Source organism: Peromyscus leucopus, chromosome X (assembly GCF_004664715.2).
Source record: "Peromyscus leucopus breed LL Stock chromosome X, UCI_PerLeu_2.1, whole genome shotgun sequence".
Classification (NCBI taxonomy): domain Eukaryota; kingdom Metazoa; phylum Chordata; class Mammalia; order Rodentia; family Cricetidae; genus Peromyscus; species Peromyscus leucopus.
This window is the reverse complement of record NC_051083.1, coordinates 58066263-58092815: the sequence shown is the minus strand read 5'-3', so window position 1 is coordinate 58092815 and position 26553 is coordinate 58066263. Positions and strand designations below refer to the sequence as shown.

Below are 26553 nucleotides of genomic sequence, written 5' to 3'. Positions count from 1 at the left end.
ACTGCTACTTCTCTGGATTAAGACAAAGAACTCAGGAAGTGTCCAGGTTATCTATATAGGATTTTCAACTATCTCTAGTGATGAGAAAGCAATGAAAAGAATGGAAAAATAACTTTAGAACCAGACAGCACTGGAGTGTAGTCCTACTTGTATTCTTTGCTAGCTGGGTGGTCTTGAGCAAGTCGGTTTATCTTCCTGAGCCGTGTTTGCCTCTTTTAAAAAGGGAGACTAATGATTAGCCCTACCTCAGAGTTATTAGGATGATTCAATATGATAAAGGTGTTGAGTGCTTTGTATATAACACATTGCCCATCTCCATACCACCTTCCACCAGTGTTTTATAGTATGGATGGGAAATGAACTTGATCTCAGTGGTGACATTCTCCTATAATCATTTTACCTGCCCTTTAATTCATTGTAGTAAAATAAGCTTGTCTAAGAGGTCCTGAGACCCTTATTTACTTACATTTCCTTGTAGTAAAGAAGCTCTTAACTTCCACAGCATAAATCATCCTATGCTGGTCCAAAAGATATCTACCAATCCATTCTTAGTAGAAAACATAATTATCAATTCCAGTCAGAACATTCTTAGCAGGATCTGACTGCATTCTTTTATTCCCTTGGTGTTCTCATTCCAAGGCAACCAACCAAGGGAATGGATAGACAATCAGAGCATGGGTTACAGACCTAGTAAATATATAGTTAATGGAGGACAACAGCTATTTTCTACAGAAGATGCTATACTTTAAAGGAAAGGATACTATATTGGGCCTTAGAACTTGGGCTCTAATCACAATTGTACCTTCTACTAGTTTTGGAGCCTTGGGCAAGTCATATCTCCTCTTTGAATATTAGTTTTTCCATAAGTACAGTATATGAATATGACTAAATAGCATTCTACAATATTATATCTAAAAAAAATCTTAAAGAAAATGTGTTACTGAGTCAAAAGACGGTCTTAATGACAGCGCTCTTTTAAAAGTTGGCTCTTGTTTACAGCAGACGTGACATTTTCAAAGTTCTGTACATACTCCAAGCAAACTTGGTGACACATTTGATGTTTAAAGTGGTTTGTGCCAAATGCTAAGAGCTTATTATTTTTGACCCCATTGCCACCTTTGTCTCTAATGTAGTTCAAAATACAGTTTATGCTAATATAACCAAACCTCAGAAAAGCTCAATCTAGTATCAGCCAGAGTATAAATGGAGAGTTGATAGAAAGCTGGGATTCTTCAGGGCCAGATATTATAGCTTTGATTTATAGAAAGTCAATGTAGGTTTTTGTTTTGTTTTTCTTTTCTTTCCTTTTATTCTGCTGCAACCTGATATATGCAACCTGGAAACCCCATGTGGTGTGAATCTCCATAGTTGTTCAGCTCTGTGAAGATTTGCAAGAGTTGAGTTTGATCTCTTGTTTTTTTGACAATTTGAAAATGACTACCTTACATTAAACTTTATTTTCACACCTAAATACATGACACAGTAGTTTATGACCCCCCAGTTCTGGCTGTGCCCCAAAACCTAAGTGTTATTATCCAGATTTAGTCCTCAGAACCATTTAGAAAGAAGACAAATGTACTGGAATTGGACACCTAACTCCAACCCCAGGCAACAGCCAACAGCTATCTGAATAGAATATAGTCTTGGATATTGATTTCCTTTAGATCAGACATTGAGGATTCCACTTGGTAATAACCATGTGTCCACAAATAAGCACAATTTTGGCCCCAGATTCTATTCTGACTACTCTCTGAGATTGTTTTCCTATACTCACTCTCAGTGACTTCAAGAGCCTATGTATGCTTACCTAGTTTGTAGAGGGAAATCAGTCAGTTCTATAGTTTCTAGAGTTTTGATCCGTGGGAAAACAAGCTCTGTCTGACCCTGTTCCCATTCAAAGAATTATTTGTTAAACTTTAAATGTTTCCTTCTTATATAGTAGAAAGAGTGTTAGCCTTGAAGTCAGACACTTCTGAGTTCATAACATGGCCTTGCTACTTATTATCAGGTGGCCTTGGAAAATACTCACTCTTTATTCCCAGCCAAGCCCTTGGCCTCAAATCCCCTTTCCAGCCTCTTCTCCAAGTTGATCTAGTCTTTCTGTTAGTTAACAATGCATACTTACTCTTTTAGCTACATAAGAGACCCCAGAGTACAACGAAGGGAAAATGAGAACCAATGCCCTGTCAGATTCTAGGGATAGTTACTTACCTCTCATTTATATTTTCAACCATTCTCTCCTCTTTTAATATTGTCAAAAGGTGTGGATAGATGGATTAATTCTGTGCTGACAATAATGTAGTAGTTAACTAATCATGTATTTAAAGCCCAAGTTTTCTTTGGAGAGAAAAGAAATTCAGAAGAGTCGCCAAGTAAGTTAATATAATAAAGTACTTAGAACTGTGCCTAACATAAATATGGTATAGGAGTTTCCCATGAAAACAGACCCTGACCCATCGCCTGACCTTGGGAATAGTTTGTACTATTGAAGCTGTACTTTAGTCACTTGTCTCAGTCAACAGCTAGAATCACTCTTTCTTCTTTTCCTCTTATCGCTGTCCCCTTCTCTTTACAATGATACCAGAAAGTATAAGAGAAAACTCAAGTTAAGTCTGTAGGTTATAGCCCTGTTCTCAAGCCCCCCATGATATTCATTCAATAAATGTTTACTAAATTCATACTATGTAACAATCAAACTTCTAGGCACTGGGAATACTCCTATAAACAAAACAAAAGCCTTTTAAAATGAGTCTTATATTCTCCTGGGGAAAGATCAATTAGATATATTTATCAAATGATAGTAAACACTCTGAAAAAAAATAAAGCAAGGTAAAGGTTGATATTTATAAGACAATGAAAGAAGGCCTTTCACAATGGGAAATTTAGATAGTGATCACAATTGATTAAGCGTATAAGCCACAGAAGCTATCTTAGATAAAGTTCTATGAATACTAAAAACCAATTACAGGGGCCCTGAGGAAGAAGTATGGTTAAAGGGCATGTTAGACGACAGTAAATGGTAGACAGTAGTGAAATGAACTTCATTTCCCTTCTCCAAGGCAGTAAAGTTGCACACACTTTCAAGTTCACCCTTAAAATGATGTGGCCCAGGCAGTACACGCCTAATAACAGTATTCCAGAAGCTGAAGCAAGAGGATTGCTGTAAGTTAAAGGCCATCCTGAGCTACATATAATGAGTTCCAGGACAGCCTGGGCTATAGAATGAAACCCTGTTTCCAGAGGTAAACAAAACAAAACAAAACAAAACAAAAATACACAAAGTGAGGTCTTTAGAGGGCCCACAGAACAGAAAGAGGTAAATCACTTCTCTTACCACAAGAATTGCCAAAATTTCCACATTAAAGTTTGGCTCCATGGTTTACATCTGCAGACCAGCTTTGGGAAGGATGTTGCAATCTGTGATGACTTTGGGGTTATGCAGGCCACATTTTAATTTCAGAGTGGTCACATAACCAGGATTATATGGCCCCTTTGCTTTTCTATACATCTCTCATTTAAACAGAACACAGCTTTAAGCTTCCCATTTACCTTCTCTGAGGCCTGATTACTGATATATTGGTAGAACAGGTCTCAGAAGGTTCCTGATTAGTGTCTCAGTCAACTTGGTGCTGCTTCCTAAAGAAAAGCAGGCCTCAAGGAAGTGCTGTTGTCAATGAGATGTAGATTGTATAATGAGGGGAGGGATAAAAAGATCATTTGATGTGGCAGAGACTTTGGAGAGCCTCTGAGTCCATATCCCCTGTTTGTGAGTGTACCACAGAATCATTCCAACCACCCCATTTCTTCCTTCCTTTGATCTTTCCCCTGACAACAAACGTTTCTTTCTGCCTCTGTCTTTACCCAAGTATATGTAGATGTCAGTTCTTTTTAATGTTGTTAATATTTATAATTATTACCATATATCGATAGCATACTATTTTGCAGTCTAGGCTCATAATCTGGTTCAATGACCACAACTCTATGAGGTAGTCATTATATTTGTTTTACAACTGAAGCCTCATGTCTTACCTAGGGTCGCATAGCTAGTAAGTAGCCAAACCTCAACACAGCTGAGCCTGACTCCAACCAGACTCAGGAGCCTTTGTGTGATGCACTCTCTTTCCTACTCCAGTGGGCCACATGGTGAAAAGGTGTCTGTTATGTAATGTAGCTGGGCCTGGTAGCCAAGATTCATCTGCTCATTGCAAAAACTGTTGCTGAGCTGCAACTTCTTATCTGGTGCCCTGTTCCACCCTAGCTTTTACACATTCAGGAAATGAATATGATTGCCTCAGAATTTTGTATTCCCATTAATATTCAACTAATACTTGGGATGTAATGTGCACTAGATTCTGTAGAGGTACATGGAGAAATGGTGGTGTTTTCTCCATCACCACAACCTCCTCTTTCGTGTCTTCTCCTATTTGTCCTCTTCTTCCTCTTCATTTTCAGTCCATTTACTTTGGGTGAAATATAAGGTGATATAGTTCAGGGTTGCCTGAACCCTTGATCCTCCTGCCTTACCCTCTCAAATTCTGGGACCACACTTGTGCGCAAGCACATCTGGCTGCAGAAGTTTCCTCACAGCAGTTAATTCATGAGGAGAATCCTGAAAGTCAAAAGAGTAGATTAAGTGAGGTACCAGGAAACCCCCTATATTAAAAGTCTTCTATAAGAAGGTATTGTAAATTCAGTGGTTCAAGTAAGGCAGAAGTTCATTTTTACCTTGTATAGAAAATGAGAGGTGACAGTCCATGATAGGATACCTCACCATCCTCATTACATGGACTCAATATTTAAGTTTTAGTTAGTGTTCCATTTGTCCTTTTTTTGGCCATCCAGATACAAAGGGAAAAGAAGCAGAATGGAACATATACAGCTTCTTTATAACATCACAATTCAAAAAATTATGTGCATAATTTCCACTTATATTCCATTGTTTAAAACAATTCCATGGCCTTGCCTCACAACAAGAGAGGCTAAGAAATGTCAGCATGGGTATTCAGCTAAAACACACTGACCACTATTAAGGAGGAAAGAGAGGATGGGTGTTAGGATGAGCAGTGAGTAGCCTCTACCACAATTGGATATGTGGTCTGCTAGTCACAGAAACTCTGGGTACACACAAGAATGAGAGACCAAAGAGGCAAAGAAGTATTACGAAGTCAAAGAAAGACACACCTAAGAGCAGAAAGAGCTATCAGGACTCAGCATAGGGGTAGTATATAGGAAAATAGGTACTTGAGGTTGGGAGCAGTGACCAGATTTTAGAGTACCTCCTGGTAATCAAGGAATTTAATTTGAACTTTGTCCTTAAATCAATGAGGAATTACTGAGATCTTTTAAACTGAAGAACAGCACAATTCAATTTGAGTTAAGAAAGATCACCCAGCATATACCAGAGTAAACAGATTCAAGAAAGGAGTGACTGGAAGCAAAAGGAACAATTAGGAACTATGTAGTAATCAGAAAGACATAAAACTCTGAGCTAAGGCAGTGGCAGTAAACAGAAGAGAGAGAGATCAAAGAGATAGAAGGAGGTGTAATTAGGCAACCTTGGTGAGTAAATGGATGTGAAATTGGAGACAGGGAGGATATTGGAGTGATGTACAGATTTCTGGCTTGGGCATTACCATTGTTTTAGGTAAGAAATTATAATAGAAGAGTCAAGTGGTGATGCTTTTGAAAATGTTGTTTGAGATGCTTCTGGGTTGACCATAGCTTCACTGAATAACTAGATACACTGGTAAAGAAAAATGTAGATGAGTCTGGGAGTGTGGGAAGTGCTAAAGGATGGATGCTGTGGTGAGTCTATGTTCATGGGAGTACCAGAGCATTGAGAGCACAGCCCTGAACAATGTCAAGATTTATTGGGAACCAGGGAGAGACAGACACAGGGTAAGGCTCCAAATCAAACAGAAAGTAGAAAGGAATGGGAAAGACATTGTTGGAGAAGGACTAGGTAATTGTTGCAATACTGATGAAAAGTCAAAGTGAGGATTCAAAGTTGTCCTTTGGGTCTGGCAAATAGGTGATTACTGTAAACATTATTTAGAGCTGGAGAGATGGCTCAGCAGTGAAGAGAACCTGCTTCTCTTCCAGAGGAGCCAGGTTGAATTTGCAGCTTTCATATGGAGGCTTACAACTATCTCTAACTCCATTCCTGGGGGTCTGATGCCCTTTTCTGACCTTCAGGCATGACATACATGTAGTGCACAGACAAACCTGCAGACAGAATATGTATACACACAAAAATAAATAATCAAATTTATAAAACATTCTTAAAGAGAAGAGGTGTGACCATGAGCTACATTGAGGAGCAAATAAAAGATGAGCAATGAAAGTCAACCAGGTTGGGGAATAAAGATGAAAAAGTGTATGATGCCAGGTCAGGGAGAATGGTCCAGAAGAGAGAGTTCAATAAGTCTGAATGCTGCAGAGAATTAGTAATGTACAAAAGTGGCAAATGATGGAAGAAGGTCCTTCAGGCACTGGGAAGAAATCACACGGGGTAGAGGGCACAAGTGAAGGTTTCTATCTCCTGAATAGAAACTGGGGACAAGGTAAGCTGAGTTTATGAGTGTTGATATTAGTGAGAAAACAGAAAATTGAAAGTATTTCCTTCTAAGGACCTCTGCTTTCTCTGAAGTGTGAGACAGGGTCATCTAAATGGAAATATCCTTTGATCTAGTGTGTTATGAATGCTTGGCAACAATTACATCTAATTGAGCAAGAGGTAGCAATGATGAGGTCTTCAGGAATAATGTTCACTTTAGTGCTATTGGAAGTGTTGGATGGATGGGTGGATGGGTGGTTGGATAGATGGATGGATGGATATTAAAAAAAATTCTAACAAACACTAACACACCATGTATTCTGTTTCCTTACTCTGCTGAACTTTCTCAAAGTATATTCAGAAACTCAATCCAGGCTAAAATTTTTCTCGGATCCCACCCACATTTAGTAATTATTTGCCATTCTTATTCAGTTTTAATAAAGTGAGTTTTCAACTTTGACTTTATTTTGGCAGTTTAGGCCAATAGTTCTTGGTTGTAGAGATTGTCCTGTGTATTATATGAATGACATGTTTAGCAGCATCCTTGGTCTTTCTCTACTACATACCATTCCCATTTCTACAGTTGTGACAACAAAATATTTCTATAGGAACATGAAAGATGCTCTCAAAGACAAAATTGCCCCCAGTAGGGACATTCTCTTGTTAAAATAGGTCCTTGAGAGAGAAGAAGGGAATTAATGATAGAGAAGTACTTATATTTACTAGCTGACCATTATATTTGAAGTAGGAGTAATCTCTTTGGGCAGATTGGCATATTGAGTTTCAGAGAAGTTAAATAACTTTACTTACGATGACTAGGTAATAAATGATACAGCTGAGATTTGAACTCAGGTATGTTAGATTCCTAAAAGTTCGGTTCTTTGTTAAAGATCAGTAAAAAGCAAGTAAAGATTAATACATTATGTACACATGCAGAACCATGTTTAAATTATACTGTCATATCCATACCGCCCTATCAGCTACTTTAAAGTATTTACTAAATCTTTCAATTTCATTTCCTATGAATCCACATCACATTTTAATAGTTATATAATATTCATCTCTAGTTGAATCATAATTTCTGTGACCTGCTTCATGTTATATGATTTTAAAAATTTTGTTTGAGGAATGCTGCATGGAAGTTATCAGCATATAATTATGTCAGTGTTTTTTGCTCAATGAGAGTCCTAGAAGTGATGAAAATGAAAGGGACATTCAAAGTTGCTGCTTGAATGAATGCAAATATAGCTAAAACAAATCACTCTCTCAACAGAGCTTATAAAGATGACTTTTATCCATTTATTTACTAGTTCAGTGTAATAAATTAGTCTAATGGAAAAATGTGGTATAATGTTCTTTTAATATACATTTTATGATTGCCAATGAAGCTGTTACATTTTCATGTTTCTGAGCTGTTTCTTTTTTCTACTTTTTCATATGTCCTTTTTAACCTTTGTCCATTTTTCTGTTTTAGCAGCTTGCTTGTTTCTTACTATTTGATATTAGCTCATTGACTATTATGTGCATTATATTTTCCCATAATTTACCTTAAAATGTATTAATAGTATCATTTTTCTAGATGAATTATTTTTATAATAGCTACCATTTATATTTTGCTTAGGAAAGCATAATTGGATTAGTTTTAAGGTTTATAGTAGAGGCTAATAATATGCTAATTTGCCTGTTATATTTGCTAAGCTTAGGATTATGTCTCTCTCATGAGACACAAAAATAACTCTGAAGGGAATATGTTGTCTAAGTGTTAAAAGAAGAAAACAATAATTAGAAAAATAGTGGTGAAATATTTTAAGATCTTAATACAGAGATAGTCTTACTAAGACGAGAAACATTTAAAGCTATTGATAGATGTATAGATTGTATGCAGCTTTATAGGGGTATAGAATTTTAACTTATGTAAGATAAAGCACACTTACTATGTGTACAACTTAGTAAGTTTTGACATATCTAAACATCTCTGAAATCATCACCACCTTCAAGACAATGGGCATATTTGTTTTCTTGAATACATTCTTTCTGTCTCCTTGGAGGTTCTACCACATCTCTCCTACCGTGGGAAACCACTGATCACTTTCTGACAGCACAGGTTCATTTTCATTCTCCTATAAATGGAAACATATAGCTTACTGACATTTTTTCTTTTGCTGTGAATTTTGAATTTACCATAACTATTCTGATAATAATTCAAGTCTTCCATAGAGGTTTCATGTAGCATAAAACATGTATGTACTGTTACTTTGCTCTTTATTATTTATCTAGCATAATTATTGTGAGGTTGGTAATTGTACAAATCACTAGTTTCTTACTTTTATTTCCTCATAATATGTCTTTCCATCTACCATGATTTCATTATCTTTGAGTTATTTGCACCTTGACAACATTACAGGTAAAGCTGCTATAAACATTTAATATTACAGATAAATGAACATTTGTGTATAAGGCTATATGATTAATGTTTTTTTTTTCTTTAGGTTGCTTGGTAATAAAATGTTTAATGTTTTCAGATTTTTTTGTCAAACTGTTTCCTCAAATAATTTTGTGATTTTACTTTCTGGAAAAGGCTGTGAAAATCTCATTATTTAAACACACATGCACACGTGCGCGCGCGCGCGCGCGCACACACACACACACACACACGAAAGTGAGAGCAAAAGAGAGAGAGAGAGGGAGAGAGAAAGAGAGAGAGGGGGATGGAGGGAGGGATGGAGGGATGGAGGGAGAGACAGAGACAGAGAGAGTAGACTTTTCCAGTTAAAACATTTGGGCCTGGATACTTCTGTTCTGCACTATTTATTTATTTATTCAATATTTTCAAAAGTTATATGACCATTTAGATGATTTCTTTCAATGAGTTACATCATGTGATGCTGGGGACTTAATCCAGGGCCTTGAACATGCTAGGTCTACACTCCACTACTGAGCTACTTGCACTTAGCCAACCCCTAATGCACATTTTTTTTTTGCATTCCTACCAGGAGTCAGAGTTCCAGATCCACCATATCCTTCTCAATGTGATATTCTCTGTCAGTTCATCATTTTGATAAGTGTGTAGTAGGATCTTACTGTAGGTATTTTTGGCATTTCCCTGATGATCTAATGAAACCAAACCTCTACTTATGTTTGCCATAAGTGCACACTTTTAAACTTGATAAAGTCTAATATATCAATCTTTGCCTATAAATTAGTTTTAGCTTATCAATTTCTTCTTTTATAAATGTTTGTGTCTAAGATATCTTTTTCCATGCCAAAGTCAGAAGGACTTTTTTAACAGAATTTTTTTTCATTTAAGCCTATATATTTGGACATAGAAAAAGTTTGTATTACCTTTTATCTATGATCTAAGATATGGATTCATATTCTTATTGTCACAACCTATTGTTATGAGTTTTCCATTATTGTATTATTATTGCTGATCTTTCTGAAAAAAAAATCTAGTCATCTGTATAGCTATTAGGACTTTGTTTGGACTTTCTGTAGCCAATGATCCATCTTGACACTGATGGCAGTGCTGCACTGTCTTGATTATCATAGGTGTCGATGATAAGGCTTAAAATCGAGTAATAGCAGACCTTCAACTCCATTTTTCTTGTAAAATATTATTTTGGTTAAGTCCTTTGCAATTTCCTATAAATCTTCGAATGAGCTTACTAACTTCTATCAAAAACCTTGTTGGTGTTGCAAACTGAAGTACTTTGACTTTTTGATAACTGGTGCAACTGTCCCCTCTCTGGTATTTTCCATGGTTACTTCTTATTTCCTTGTCTTTTCCCCTGCATGCACTGCTGTCTGCATGCTTCTCTGACATGTGACAGTGTGATAGTGATCAAAGACTGGTCTTGTTGGTTTTTGTCATCTCTAAGAAACCACTAACTGTCACTGCTACATTCTCAATGGCTCAGAAACCATTGGTACATATGTTTCTTCTGTTTGGTTTTGTCCTTTACCCCCCTTGTGTCAGACTGGAAGAAAATGAGGCCCTATTGCCATATCTTAGAAAGAAGTAGTTGAAATGGTGTTTTCCAGAAGGGGATGCCTTTGCCCTTGTGTGTCTGATTTATAAGTGTACGTGATTTTTTGAGCCACCAGGTGAAGGCATTCTTCTGGGTCTCAGAGACAGAGTGGTGAACATAGTAGACTTGTTTCATAAAGCTTAAAATCTATTACAGCCATAATGGAAATTAGTGTGGAAGTTTTGAAAGAAAGAAAAAGAGAAAGAAAAGCAGAGGAAGCGGGGAGGGTAAGACAAAGCAAGAAAGAAACTGTCTTAGTTAGGGTTACTGTTGCTGTCATGAAACACCATGACCAAAAGCAACTTGTGGAGGAAAGGGTTGATTTTTCTCACACTTCCATATAACAGTTCATCCTCAAAAGGAATGAAGGCAGGAACTCATGCAGGGCAGGGACGTGGAGGTAGGAGTTGACTCAGAGGCTATGGAGGAGTGCTGCTTACTGGCTTGCTTCCTTTGGCTTGTTCAGCCTGATTTCCAATAGAACCCAGGACCACCAGCACAGTGGGCTGGGCCCTCCTCCATCAATCACTAATTAAGAAAATGCTTCACAGGCTTGCTTGAACCCGCATCTATGGAGGCATCTTCTCAGTTGATGTTTCCTCCTCTCAATGATATAGCTTGTGTCAAGTTGACATAAAACTAGTTAGCACAAAAACTAGCAATAAAACTACTATATGAATCAGCTATACAATTCCTGAGCATTTACCCAAAGGTCTCACATGTTTACTGCTCTTCTGTACACAATGGCAGGGAAAAGGCACCAGCCTAGATGTCCAACAGCAGATGAATGAATAATGAAAATGTTGTACACATACACAATGGATTATGTTCAATCATATTTAATGAAATAATTAAATATGCAGGAAAATAGATGGAATTAGAAAATACCATATTGAGGCAACCCAGATTCAGGGAGAGAAATACTACATATTCTCTCTCATATAGAGATCCTAACAAATTTTGAAAGATGTGCATTTATATGGGAGTGACTTTGTGTAGATGCCAGGAAATAGAAAGGGGCCTGTGAGAGGAGACAAAAGAGATTTCAAGGGAAAAGAGCAGGGAGGGTAATAGAACACATGCGGTCTGACTGTGATAAGAGGAATACTGGGTGTGGAAATGTTTAAGAGACATTGGTGGGGGGTGGGGGTGCAGAGAGATGATTGAGAGAAGAGGAGGAGTCAACAGCAGCAACAGTAATAATAATAATAAATCTAGTTAGGAGACAGAAAATAAACTAAATGAAAATGTTTGTTTAAATGTATGTATTTATGTATGTATGATTAAAAAGTGATAAATGCTAACATCAAAACAACGAAAAATAAAAAGGGAAGAAAGAAATAGGAAGTGTTAGGTAGAGGGAGGTACATCAAAGTTTAGATAAACTGAGTTGGAAAGTCTTTATGAGAAGTGTATTTGACTGGGATCCTACCAAACAGAGCAAGCAAGCTATATGGATAGTTGGAGAGAGAACTGTCAATACAAAGGTTGTGGTATGTGTAAAGTATAGTAAGGGATATTTGTAACTAGTACAGTACTGCAGCAGAAGCTCACAAAAATGCTATCTAGCTATTTTAGGTCTCTGATAGGAGAACCAAAGGAATGACCTAGAATTATGTGGCTCAATACTCATCTATGTACTATTTTATTGTCTATTACTTTCAACCATGAAATATATTTGGCTTGTGATTGTACATACAATGTTCCTGCTAACACTTTTACACAGGCATTCCACATGTTAACAATTCTAATCACAGCTATTCTCGTACTCCTCCAGCTCATCTTATATATAATATCCAAGGTACTTTGAATTTTCTTCTCAATTTTATTTATGTTTTAAATAATGAACATGCCGTATTATGAAATTTTCTGTAGGAGAACAAAATAATTTTGAGAGAAAACCAATTTTCTTCTTTCTATTCCTCAGCATTGAGACAAACAACATATCTAGATCCTTAAGTGTCCTTTTAGAAATATTGAGTACATATATGTATATGTACTCAATGTACTAAACATGAGTGTGTTTAGTAGCCCTTTACCCTCACCTTCACCCATACAAAGCGGCTTGACAACCCTATTGGGTAGTTGCTATTATCCTCATATTCCAATTGAGAGAGGATGCTGAAGCTCAAATAGATTCAGGTAGATGTTCCCTGAAGTCTCACTGGTAATTAAATATAAAATCCAGGGTTGCATTGATGTTTTTTATCTGCACTCTTTCTCCACACTGAGGGGGTCAGTTCCATGCATTCATCAAGGTAGGAGACATTGAACACTTGCTGGTAGTTAGAGGAAGCAAGAAAATTCCTCCACTCCCATTAACCATTTTAGTATTCACATGGTCAACAAGATACAGTGCTGGAATGCATCAGTGAGTACCTTGCCTAATTGTCACCCGGGTATCTTCCTTCCTTCTCTACAGATATATTTAGGTCCACCTGAGGACAGCCAAGTACCTCCAGTGCCTCCACCTCGAGTGACAGCAAGAAGGCACAAACCAATCACAATCTCGAAGCGTTTGCTGAGAGAAAAGACAGTGTTCTATACTTCTTCCCTGGATGAAAGTGAAGGTCAGTGCTTAGCTCCTGCATGACAATTACATGCAAAGAAAATATTGAAGGGCAGAAATGGGAGTGTGGCTATTTTCTCCGTACAATGATAGACCTTTCCTAGTTCTTTGGCTTACCAGCAGTCAGGAGAAGCAAAGCTTATAGTTTGTATTCTAAGAGGAAATTAGGTTATTGGCATTTGACGGGGCAGAGGTAAATCTTTAATGGAAGCTACAAGATCCCTTGCAAGGCTAGTGGCAAATCCAAGTTAATCTTAGGCGTGTTCGTCTTGTACATTGAAATATGTGAACAAGGTTCTTGCTAATGTTCCGAGAATGTCATTTAAATACAGCTACAATGGATTGAATAACTGCCATGTTCCAGGTAATTTGATAGAGGACAAATGAAATTAAGCCACATGGCCCTGCCTTCGTGGAGCTTATAGGATAGAGAAAGATATGGCTATGTGAAAAATTAACATCATCCAATGGAATGATTGATTATTCTTCGTGAAGAGACTTCACCTTTCCTTAGTGGGCTTTAGTTCCCTGCCACTCCACTCAGACTACTTTATCAAGGTTACCTAAAATCTCCACATGACCAAACCAAGCACCCCACTATTCTTGTGAGCTGGTGAGCAACATGTGACAGTTAACTCCTGTCTCTTCATGGACTTGGCCTTCAGAACACTAAATTTGACCCTTCTTATTCCATCTCATCCTCCTCTACTGCTTTTCCTTCTTTTTTCTAATTTTGATGTTTGAAGACTCCAAAGGTCTTAACTCTCTTCCCTATGCTGTTTTTATATATCATCTCTCTAGGTCTTGTGTGTAAATATCGTTTAAATGCTACAGATGACTCTCCAATTTTTTAAATACAGGATTTGTTCTCCCTTTTATTATTATCTCAAAATCTGTTGAACTATTCTCTACAGATTGACTCACTGACCTCTAAAATTAGAAATTCAAGATGAGTAGAACCTGATTTGTATTTTATTTTAATGGTGGTGGCTGGAATCTAAGACTTTGCACAATAACAAGTGATCATTCTATCACTAAGCTACACACCTCTTCCTCAGCCCAAAGCACAGTTCTTGATTATATATTGCTTCTCACCCTACTCCTTTTGTGATCCCTCCCTTCTAAACAACTTTCAGCTCCAGTCACCTGAATACCAAGGTCAAGGACGTTGGTCTTTCCTGGTGGCTCTTTTCCTTCACCTCTTGCATTAGATCCATCACAATTCATTTTGGCTGTGGATGGACATCACGTGCTAAATCCTTAGTTTCCCTTTGGACCACACACGCTGGGGCTGTGCCATCTCTTCCCCGCTGTCTGTGCTGGCCTGCTCGAATGCCTCTAATTCATTCTCCAAAGCAGCCAGTAAATTGTCCATCCTTTCAAAAATGGGAAGCACATGACCTCACTCCCCCTGCTCCAAACTTTCAGTGACCTCTCTTCATGTTTCGAATAAAATTTGTTTTTTATGCTGTTTTCAGTGACCCCTGCTTATCTATCTGAACTTGCTTTATGTACTTTTCTGTCCCCTTTGCTCTCTCTCCTCTAGTTTCATGAGCCTTGATATTCCTTATGGGTCTCAAGTTTACAAATGCCATCTCCTTGTAGACACCATTTCTGAGCACCCAAGTAAAATCTTCCTTCCTATCCCTTTACATTGCTTTGTTTTATTCATGTCACCTGCTACTACTTGATGACATATTTAGTATCTACTTTTCCCCTCAGAATGTTAAATCCATTTTATCACCAGGACTGGGAACAATCCCTACTATACAGTGTGTGTGTTTAGTACATGCTTATAATGGGAGTGAATGGATGTATTAGGAATATGAATAGAAAGAAATCACTTCCATAAAGGAGGAAGAGAAAGTTGAAAATGGATGGGAGTGCTAAATCTTTGTTTTGTTGCCCCATAATTAGATTTTTATGAAATAAATTTGTTTATAATGTTTCCTCGCAAAAACTTTATACCAGCAGAACCTTTTATTTAGCACTTTATACCCTACACCAGCACAACACTTGCTACATAATAAGTGTCCAGTTAATGAATGTATCAAATGAATGAACTGGGTGTCAGTAGACCTAAGGTCTAATTTCATTTTGGTCACTAACTTGTTAAGTAACTTGAACTAACCACTTCCTGTATCTGGAGTTCAATTTGCCCTGCTCTATGGTGAGGGCTTTGTAGCAGATCTTCAGTGAGATTACAGTCTACACATTAATTTTTTTTTGTTTTTGGTCTGATAAAGAATGCTCAGGCCATAAAATATACCCCTTTAAATTGTAAATCTCAGTAAGATATATTTTGTGCAACCACCTTATCTGAAAATATTTGCATTATTCCAAAAGGAAACCTTCCAATTCCTCCTCTTTTTCCAGCCTCTGGCAATTACTTTCTATCCCTAGAGAGTTATTTATTCTGAAATTTTCATATAAATGGACTCATATTCTATATAGGTAGCAAATTATTCTAGGGTGTATGTACTTTCTGCTGCTATATGGTATTACAGGGTGTGACTGTAACACATTATATTTATCCATTCCTCAGTGAATGGTCACTTAGGTTGTATTTGTGTTTTAGCTATTATGAATAATACTGCTGTGAGTATTCAGGTTGTTGGGTGAATGTCAGACTTCAGTTGTCTTGAGTATATTGCTGAGTTATATATTTACTCTGAAGTTAAACTTTTGCAGAATAACCATGCTAATTTCCAAAGCATGTATGCCATTTTACTTTCTCACCAATAAAGGATAGTGGTTCAAATTTCTCTATATTCTGATCAGTGCTTGTTACAGTAATCTGACCTTTTCATTCTGGGCATCTTAAGTGGTTATGAACCTATAATCTCATTTAATCCTCAATATTACAGTATGATCTTCAGGATCTTCCTGATCTTCAGGAAGTCCTTTGTAGCTCAGAGAAGGCAAGTAATTTGTTCAGCTAACACCACTACCAAATTAGAAGGCAGCAGTTTACACCCTTACATTTTATCCCAAATCCAATATGCCTACTAAATGTAATACTATACTTCTTAAAATGTGCCTCAGCACCATTCTAAATAGGAACCAATCCTACTCACCACTTTTCTTGACAAGTAGCATTTCATTATTTGATTTCCAAATTTATATTCTGTTTATAAATAATATTTTAATAAACCCTTCCCCCATCATCATGGACCCTTTCATATCCTATATCAAATCTTTGGTCATTCTAAATCTGTTTTATTTGTTTGACACAGGGTCTTGCTATGTGGCTTAGGCTAGAACTGAACTTTCAATCCTTCTTCCTCAGCTTCCTGAGTGCTAGGATTACAGGAATGTGCAACTAACTACACCTTACATCTATCTATTCTACCTTTTTAACAAAAAGACTGTTTCTTTACTGGTGTGTTTCCGTTCAGGTCTTTGTCATCAGCATTCCCATATGTCCCCAAACCACTAGCTTGTCTGCCCTAATCTGCTTTTCATTCTGAACCCAAGTGGATGTTCTGGAAACATATATTTGATACTGCTTCCTTTCCTCCTACCCGGGGTATGTTCATATTCTTAAGTGTGACATCAGGCCTTAATGAAATACCACCAAGCTACCATAGACCAAGATCTAGCTACTCACATCTTTTATCATAAATGCTCAAGACAAACTGAACTTATTATTTGCTTTTTAAAGATATTTTGTTGTTTTAAAATTAGCATTTGTTTTTGAAATTATAATGTATTTGCATCATTTCCCCCTTCCCTTTCCTTTCTTTATAGCCTGCCATATACTCCTCCTTGCTCTCTTTCAAAATCTTGGTCTCCTTTTTAATTGATTATTGTTACATGCATATATGTGAACATATATGTATATATATGAATATAAAAACATCTATATTCCTAAGTATAACGTACTCAGCCTGTATCATGTAATATTTTCTAACAAAGCATGATTATTTTTACTCCTCCAAGCTGTTGTTTTTTCTGAACAATTTTGATTCATTTATACTCTCCACCCGTTTCTCAGCCAGAGTTCAACAATTAACTCTAAATGATCATTATAACAATTATATCTAAATGAAAAGAAAACAGAACAGTAATTCCTTAAGATTAGCTGTCTAGTCAATGTTTAAATTTTCCCATTGTCTTATTACAAAAAACAGGTTACAAATAAGATCCCTGTGTTATCATTGGTGAATACACCTCTCAAATTTCTCCTTTTGCTGAACAGAGACAATGTGCTTAACTACTGAGCTCTAATACAGCTTTATTTACATGTCTTTTTAAATTTATTTTTGTGGTGCTGAGAATGAAACCCACAAACTTGCACATTCTATACCAGTGCTCTATCACTGAGTTGTTAATCCCAGCCCTAAGTTTCCTATTATTAATGAAGGTGACAATTTCCATAGTAGATATTGTTAATCTGGGGGATTCGTTGATTGTTTCTGGGGACAGTGAATAGCTTAAGGTTAGCTTTCAGAATTTTAAATATATGTGTGTGGGCTTATTTTTCTAGCAAAAGATTTTCTGGCTGTTATTGTGTTCTCTGAAGCTTTAACTATATTCAGAATCACTTAAATGCCTATTCTAATGGGCATAGGAAATTATGGACCACAATGGCTAAAGGAAGAATGTAAATTGGCTATTTGAAGATATTTTTACATGGATGGAGAAAGAAATTAAATTCTATTAGGCTTGTTAGCTTGAGATTTGAGAAACCTTAAAAAATGCTTTTAAAAGAACTACTTGAGAATTAGTTGATGCACTTATTTAGAAAAAGTAAATTAAGCAATTGATTGGGCACTCTGTCCTTTTTAAATTGCATCCTCTTGAATAAAACAGCTTGGAATACTAGTGTTTATTCAGTTGTGTTGGTGAAAATCATATAAAATCTTTAATTGAACCTCATTTGAATGAGACCTGTGACTATATACAAATTGGGTAGGGTGCATACTCTTCTTGTGGGATGTAGTCAGTCTATACTACAATAATAACAATTTTCAAAGTGTGCAGATTTTCAAAGTTAAGTATGTATCCATGCATCAAAACAAAACAATTTTGAAGGTAATCATTAATCTTTCTTCTTTTTACCAACTTTTTTCAGATGAAACCCATCAAACTCCTAATGGTACAATCACTAGCAACCTGGATCCCCCCAAACTACCGCAGCACCTCAGACTACCCATTCAGAAAAGTGGGGAAACTGATCCTGGAAGAAAGTCCCCAAACAGACCTGTTTCTGACTGCCAGTCCGAGCCCAGCCCAGAGGTGGATGTGGGGAAGTTGGTATTTAGGTTGCAGGATGGAGGGACCAAGACTACTCCAAAGGCCACTAATGGACCTGTGCCAGGCTCTGGACCCACAAAGACTCCTTCTTTCCATATAAAGAGACCAGCTCCCCGGCCAGTGGCTCACCACAAGGAAGGTAAATGTTTAGCAATTCTATGGGAGGCAGAACTGAACCAAGGTACTTTTCATCTTGGAAACTTTCTAGGGTTAAAGGTATCTTCCTTCCTTGCTCCGCCCTCCCTCTCTCCCTCTTGTCACGCTTCCTCCTATTCCTTGCTTTTTTAATTGTAATTTTTAAAATTAGCTTGCAATGTAATTAGTAGGTTTGAGTATGAGGTTTTAATACACATTTCATTTGAGTTGATTGATCCCCCATTTTCTTGATTTCCCCTTCCCTGCTGTATAGTTTTACCCTCAATATTCCCCCTTCCACTTGGTTCTATTGCCTACCTTACTTGCTCCCGTAGAGCCTCCTTTTTCCTAGTCACATGGGTCTCTTTCTAGTTTCCTGCCCTTTACTCATATTTACTTTTTTGTGTAGGTGTATTTCACAGTTAGAAACTAAGATATGCGTATGAGAGACAATATACTGCAGCTGTCTTTCTGAGTCTGGGTTAACTGGCTTAAAATAATTGATTCTTGTTTCCATCCATTTTCTTGGCAAATTTAATTTTTCCTTTATAGACGACTAAAATTCTTTTGTGTATAGATACCACATTTTCATTATCCATTTATCTGTTGATGGACATCTGGGCCTAGCTGTTATGAATAGAGATGCAGTGAACATGGATGTGCAACAAATGATGTGGTCGGATATAGAGTCCTCTGAGTTCATGCCCAGGAGTGGTAGAGCTTGGGGAAAAGGAAGTTCTATGTTTGCTTTTATAGATGCCTCCACACTACTCTCCACAGTGGCCTCAGCAGCTTACACTCCCACCGGTAGTATGTAAGTCTTCTTCTTTCCCCACATTGTGTTCTTGATGGCTAGCCATTCTCACCGGGTGAGATGGGATCTCAAAGTTGTTTTAATTTACATTGCTTTGATGGAAAAAGATGCTGAACATTTTAAAAGATATTCATTGACCATTTGTAATTCTTCCTTTGAGAACTATCCTGTTTTGGGTTACTTCTGTTTATTGCTGTGAAGAGACACCACCACCAAGTCAGCTCTTATAAAGAAAGCATTTAATTGGGGACTTGCTTACAGGTTCAGAGGTTCAGTCCATTATCATCAAGGCAGGGAGCATGGCAGCATGCAGGCAGACATGATGCTTGAGGAATAGCTGAGAGTTCTACATCCTGATCCACAGGGAGAGAGGGAGACTAGGCCTGGCATGAGCTATTGAAACCTCAGAGTCCACTGCGAGTGACACATTTCCTCCAACAAGGTCACACTTCCTAATCTTTTTAATCCTTTCTAACAGTTCTACACCCTGATGACTAAATATTCAAATATATGAGCCTATGGGGCCCATTCTTATTCCAACCACCAGAGTGTCTGTTCAGATTGTTGGCTCATATTCTAGTTGATAACTGGTTTTTTTGTATTTACTTTTTAAAGTTTTAAAACTATTTATTATAGATATTAACTCCTTGTATGTTGTCTAGCTGATGAAGACTTTCCCCCATTCTCTAGGCTGTTTATTCTACTGAATTGTTGGTGGTGGTAGTGGTGGTTGTGGTGTACAGAAGTTTTTAAATTCATGTGGTTCCATTTGCCAGTTCCTGGGCTATTTCCTGTTCAGAGATTTGTTGTCTGTAATTGTATTCTCAAGTGTTTACCCTTTGTTTCAGTGTTTCCAGTTTAAAATCTAGGTCTCTGATCGACTTTGAATTAATTTTTGTGCAAACTGAGAGATAGGAAATCTAACTTCATTATTTTGCAAGGAGTTATTGATTTTTGCTGACAGTTTGTTGAAAGGGCTGTCTTTCTTCCAGCATGTGTTTTTTGACACTTTCATCAAAAATTAGCTTTCCATAGCTGTGCATGTTTATCTCTGGTTCTTCTGTCGTGTTCCTTGGTCTACATATCTGTGTTGTGCCAATAGCTGGTGTATTACTACAGCTCTATAGTCTAATTTGAGGTCAGCTAATGTGATGTCTCTGGCTGTGTTTCCTCTGCTTAGAATTGTTTTGATTATGTTATTTCATATTTCCTACAAATTTTAGGATTGTTTTTCTGTCACTATGAATAATGGATCTCAACATGTAGCCCATTAAGGCTTTGTACAGTATATCCTCCTTCCTCAGCCTCCTGAACCTCTGAATGCTGGGATTATAGGCATGCACCACTGCACCTAGCCAGAGATCCTTTCAAAGGGAATGTGTTACTGTTCACTAGCACAGTGCTAGAGCACGTGTAAATAAATGTGGTGTAGAGTTGGGAACTGGGAAGCAGGAGAGTAGAGAAATACCAGGAATGGAATTGGTGTGAGAAGTATGCACGGAGCCTTTCACACATGCTGAATAGCACCACAGATTTCTTTCTAGAGAGGAGAGAGAAACAGAGAGAGGGGAGGGAGGGAGATATTTCAGAGTATACATAAAGGCAGAAAGAAGTTGGAGGAAAAACAAGGCTGTCCAGATAAAGCGGAGGAAAGAAATTCTGTGGCAGGCTTAGTACATGCTGACAGCATTGTCTTTGGGCAGTTTGGTAAATGCTGTTTTGTGTGGATGCCAGCAAGATTTCCACAGAGCAATTGACACTTTCTAATTCTCTGGTTTGGTCCTCTAATGCATTTGTATGCTCATGTTATTTTCCATGTCTGTACCTTGGGCTTTATAGCTTTAAAATGGGAAAAAGAATACCTACAAACAATTTTTAGGATTATAAGGCATAACAAACAAAATACCTGGCTCATAATCAGAAAATGAAATATGTTATTAATTTTCTTCCTCTGTCCTGTCTTTCCTCCCTACAATTTGCCTCTTATGGGAGGCAGCCAGGAAAGGCCAGACATCTATGGAGACATCTGCTTCAGTTTAGAAGTCATATATTGATCATCACATTAACCAAGTAGAAAGTTGGGTAACTGCACTTCTGCCCCCATGGTAAACTTTGCCCTGCCCGTTGTCAAGCCAGGTCCTGTCAGCTCAGCACACACAGTAACTTTTAGCCTTCTACATCACTTCTGCCTCCAACATCTTTGGATATAGAAATCCCTGTGCTCTCCCTTCTGTTGCTTCTCTCACACTCCCATCCTTTGGGCTGCTGGCAGCAGCAGCTGTGATCTAATGGTATCAGTTAATATAAGAACTGATCTGACTTGTCCAGAGTCATCCAAGCTTTCTCAGTCTGAGCTGCAGCATTGCCAGGTTTTTTTTTTTTTTTTTTTTTTTTGCTCTTAAATCAGTTAGCAACAAGCCTATGTGGTACAGTTTCCCTTAAAGCCTCTGGCCTTCAGCCTTGGCAGAACTAGAACTGGGATGGGTTGGGCCATGGTGGAGGCCTATAGCCAAATCTTTGGTATAGTTGCATCTTTAAACCTTCCCCACCTATCTCTTCACCTCTGCTTCCCACCCTAGTTTCGCTGATGCTCATGGTAAGTTCCTGGACACCAGAAGAGTTATCAGTTAATCAGTTGCTACACATAGTTCTCCCTCTGGGCTGAAGCTGATGATTAACCCTGTGTGCTAACAAGCAACCTGAACCGCAGGCTTGGAGAGAGAGTTGTCTCTTCTGCTTACCCACTCTACACCAAGCAGTTGTTATTCTTTTTCACCTTTGTTGTTGAAGATACTCTGTTGCATCCGCTATTCTGAATGTGTCACTCTCCTAACCTCTCCCCAGCTTTATGCTTTTCACAGATCTAACGTGTGAGTGCATTTCATTGTTCTCCACATTTTCCCTCAAAGCAATTAGAAATAGCAGAAGTGTGGTGCATGTTAAAGGGCTTACTTCCATGACAGTCAAGTAACTTTGCGATACCTACTATTGTTTCTTGATGGAATTTTATTCAGGACCCTTTTCTATCCAAGATAAGGACATGTATGCTTTCTCTTATTCATTAAATATTTTTATTGCTGGTAAATGTGTGAGGTAGGTTTTACCTTACCCATCTCAAAGAAAGAGTGACTCAGACATGAAACAAATTGCCCACAGTCCCTTGGGCTATAATATGCATAGATGTTGCTGGAAACTAGATGTTTGGGATGCTTTATAACACATTCAATTTTAAAGATTTACTTTATGCATATGGACATTTGTCTGCATGTGTGTATGTATGTATCATGTGTGCACCTTGTGTCCATAGAAGCCAGAAACGAGTATTGGGTCACCTGGAACTGAAGTTATAGATGGGTGTGAGCCACCATGTGAGTGCTGGAAATCAAACATGATTCCTCCACAAGAGCAGCAAGTTCTTTTAAACACGTAACCATCTCTCTAACTCCTTAGTCTTATGTTTTTTCTACCTTAGCTGCCACCTTCTTTTCTGTCAGGCATTACTTTGAGGTATATAAAATTAGCATGTCTCCATTTGACCATTTGATATTGTTATCTTTTAAATTATTTTTTTAGGTTAGCGTTTAAACAAATGGATGGTCCATCATGGCATCTTCATGCATGTGTATTATACTGTGTTGCCATTTCTTGCTCTCTTTCACTATCCTTCCCTGTGCCTCCTCTAACTCGTTCCTTTTCGCTCCCCAGTTAGCCCTCCCTCCTACTTTCTTTCCTGTTATATGTATTACATTACTCTCTCTATTTCCTGCCTCCCTTATGATGTCTTCCTCCACTCTTCCCACTTTCTATTTTTGTGGCTCTCCACGTAGGTACCCCCCATACACACACATCTATTAAAATCTAGGCTCTACATGTAAGAGAAAACATGTAGTGTTTCCTCAATGCTACTTTCTCTTATCGGTTCTGGCTTTACAAAATGCAAGTGTGTAGTTTCTACAAAAAAGATTTAGGACTTTGGGGAGAATGAAGAGGACAAAGGCTATATGCCTTTTGCTTATATTTGTACATTCGTTCAGATATCAAACTAAGCAAAGAGAAAGACCAAGATGAAAAGCCATGTTTCTGCCTTCCCTTTGTTCATAGTGAGAATGGCCCATAAGCTATCAGTTCCATCCCAGTGTGAGCTATGTTCTTGGGTGATAGTGAGAGCATTCCAGTAAGAGCAGGGTGTAGGAAGCCCTTCATTCTGCCTAAGGTATAGATAGTAAAGTGAGTGGCATACCACACAGAGGGGCCCTATGACATGTGGGTTTAAGAGCCCTGCTCAGAGGCTTTCTTCTCTTTGGTGATATGCTCCTGGGCTTGAAGGAAGAATATTTGCAAGACCTTTTTCAGTCACACAGCCATCAATTCTTCACTGGGGTGACTAATGCTGTAAGTGGCATTTGTATCTGCTCTAAAAGTATTAGGAACAGACTTGCTCCTGCAGTAATGGGCGTTGCTGGCTATTATCCACATTTTCTTGTTTGGACTTATTATACTTAGGCTTTAGTAATCTACTGTTTGGTTTTCATTCTCTGCCTTTCCTGGAGTCTAACTCCAAATTGTTCTATAAGGATAATTAATGGCTAAGGGGAAAGGAAGGCTATATGGTGAGTATGGAGGAATGTCATAGAAAGCAAGAGATCATTCTAGAAGGCTGGGGGTGTGCTATAGGAAGAAACAATATTCTCCCTGCTCTGTAGCCCAAGGTTGGGTATAGGTGGATATAAGGAAAGGTACAAGAAAGTTGCATAAAGTCAAAAACTGATGACTGTTGCATCTCCATAAATCTGCACATGCTAAGATATTTGGTCACCATCATTTGACAGAGGATTGGAAAAGAAGTAACAAAATGTTTTGGAGAGGCCAGTAATTTTGTAATCCATGTTTTGGACCAAGATTCAAAAGAAATTAAAATGATTTCAATTTGGTGGAATACTCTAGACTAGAGAGAATTTGTGGTTAAACCCCATCCTCCATTACTTCCCTCAATGTGTGTTTTACATTTGACTCTGTCTCTCCTAGCTGTGGTATTTCAGGTAAATCATAACTTCTCTGAACCTCTCATTCGTAAAAGAGGTTCATAATTGTGCCCATTGGATTGCTATATAACAAGGAAGAATGGCATGTGTATACCTGTCCCATTCCAACTACCCTGTAAATGGAAGGAGTTGTTTGGCTTTAATAGTAGGCTGTTGTAATTAGGTCAGCTTTACTTTCTATTTCCCACTATGAGTAGGGTGGGATAGCACCTCCATTACAGGCAAGTGAAGAGCGTGTGTGTGTGTGTGTGTGTGTGTGTGTGTGTAGGTAGGTAGATGTGGCCTATAAAGCACCTAGTTATACAGTAGAGGCTCAAGAAGTGGCAGATTACAAGACAGAGACATCCGCTTTCCTGTATTCTAGAGTCTTGGAGAAACCTCAAATGTAAAATACAAGCTGAAGAAAACACCTCAGAACTACATATTTTGTCTTTAGCCTGTCTATACGGGTGATAAACACCCAGAAAGAAAAAAGCATTGGGGAGGAAAGGGACAAAAAAAAAAAAAAAGATCTTTAGCTCTTCTTAGCTCAATTCAAGTCTAGTTTGGTCTGTGGATCCTCTGATGGTCCTACTCAAGGGTATTCACTCATACCTCACTTCTTAGAGCACCCATGTTTGGCCCTTTAATGTGACTGCTGAGTCACAGTGCTCTCACTTATTTCCCATGACTATGACTTCTCATCTCAGTTTGACTTTCAGACCCCAGGGAAACCGTATCAGATCATTTGTATGCATTCCTTGTTGGACACAAATGCCCTCACAAAATTCCCAGTATACTGAATACTTACTTTAGGTTTCAGAATGCTCTTGAAGCTTGAGGGTATTATGCTTTGTGTGTCCTACAAAGCTCAGTTGGAAGCCTAAAAAGGGAAAGCTTTCTTCACTGTCCTTCTAAAAGACTGAACTGCATTTTTCTTTACTCAATAAATATTTGTTGAATATCTGCCGGTTACACGCAGAGCAGTTTACTTGGGTCTCTTGGGGATACAGAGATGAGTCCCACCTGGATCTTGCTCTCAAGTTGCTCCCATTCTAATAGGGGAGAAAGAGCCATGAAAACAAAGAGCCAAAGTACAAGATTCAAAGTACAAGACAACCAGTGCCTTACGAGCTAGAGAAAGGAACTTGGAGAATCTTAAGCTTCCTAAGAGACATGGCACTTAAGCGGATGCAAATTTGGGCATGTGGGAATAGGATAAAGAGTATCTTGGAAAGATGATTAACTGCAAGACATGCACACAGAACAATAAATAATGTTTGTCTGGATTGTAGCATATGTGAAGAAGAACGGTGGAAAGCTAGATCAGAAAGGACTGCTGAAGCCCAATGGAAGAGGGTATTGAATGCCAACTTAAGCATTTTGGGTATTGTCTGCAGGCAACAGGGAGCTATGAAATGGAAATCCATTTCTTGAGAGGTAACAGGAAGAAAGGAAGGGGGAAACTGATAAAGAAATTGAGGCTTCCATGGTATTTCCAAAGCAACATACAAAAGTCAGCAGAGAGAGGTAAAGGTTTACAGACTGATACCATCTGCTGATTCATCTGCAAAACAGTCCAATATTCATATTGTACTGGCAGAGAAATGAACTGCTGACTTACACAAGCTAGTTTTAGTACTAAGATGAGAACCCAGGTTTCCTGACTTCTAGTTATATGACTTCTTTCCGTGCCTTGCCAATTTGACACTGTGGCTTAACTGTGACGGAGACAAATTAGAGGCAAGAAAGAACAACACCGGGGTCTTTCAGCCAAGAAAACTCTTTGCTGCTACTTCAAAGCATGACTTGTAATGAATCATCAAGTTGGAGTTGCATATAAAAAGGGCCTAATCAGACAAACAGTTAATGGTGCTTACTTTCCAGGCCCTAGTTAGATGTCCATTTGGATGTGGCTGTAAAGGTAATGAATGAGGGTGCTGTTTTGAGGATGCTATCTGCTGTACTCATCAAGAGAAATGAGCCCTAGGATAGGCATGACTTCAGGTAGAAACATTTTCTGGCTCAAAAAGTGTAGTATCTTTCCTAGCAGACTCCCCGCTCCAGTAACCAGTAGAAGTGGGATATCACTGTCATCGCTGGTCATCTGTGACCTGAAATGAGGAAGCAGTGTTGTGTGGCTTATAACTTTACAGCTCACACTGCCCATC

General features: G+C 38.1%; 1 protein-coding gene across 2 annotated transcripts in view; it reads left to right on the top strand.

Moving 5' to 3' along the window:
• Positions 1 to 26553, top strand: part of Ophn1 (oligophrenin 1) — a 359638-nt gene that overhangs the window by 318639 nt on the left and 14446 nt on the right. For both annotated transcript variants that reach the window (XM_028883891.2, XM_028883889.2), the window contains 2 exons: positions 13007 to 13154; positions 18231 to 18551. In XM_028883891.2, coding sequence (XP_028739724.1) covers positions 13007 to 13154; positions 18231 to 18551 — 469 coding nt within the window. The remainder of the gene's footprint in view (positions 1 to 13006; positions 13155 to 18230; positions 18552 to 26553) is intronic.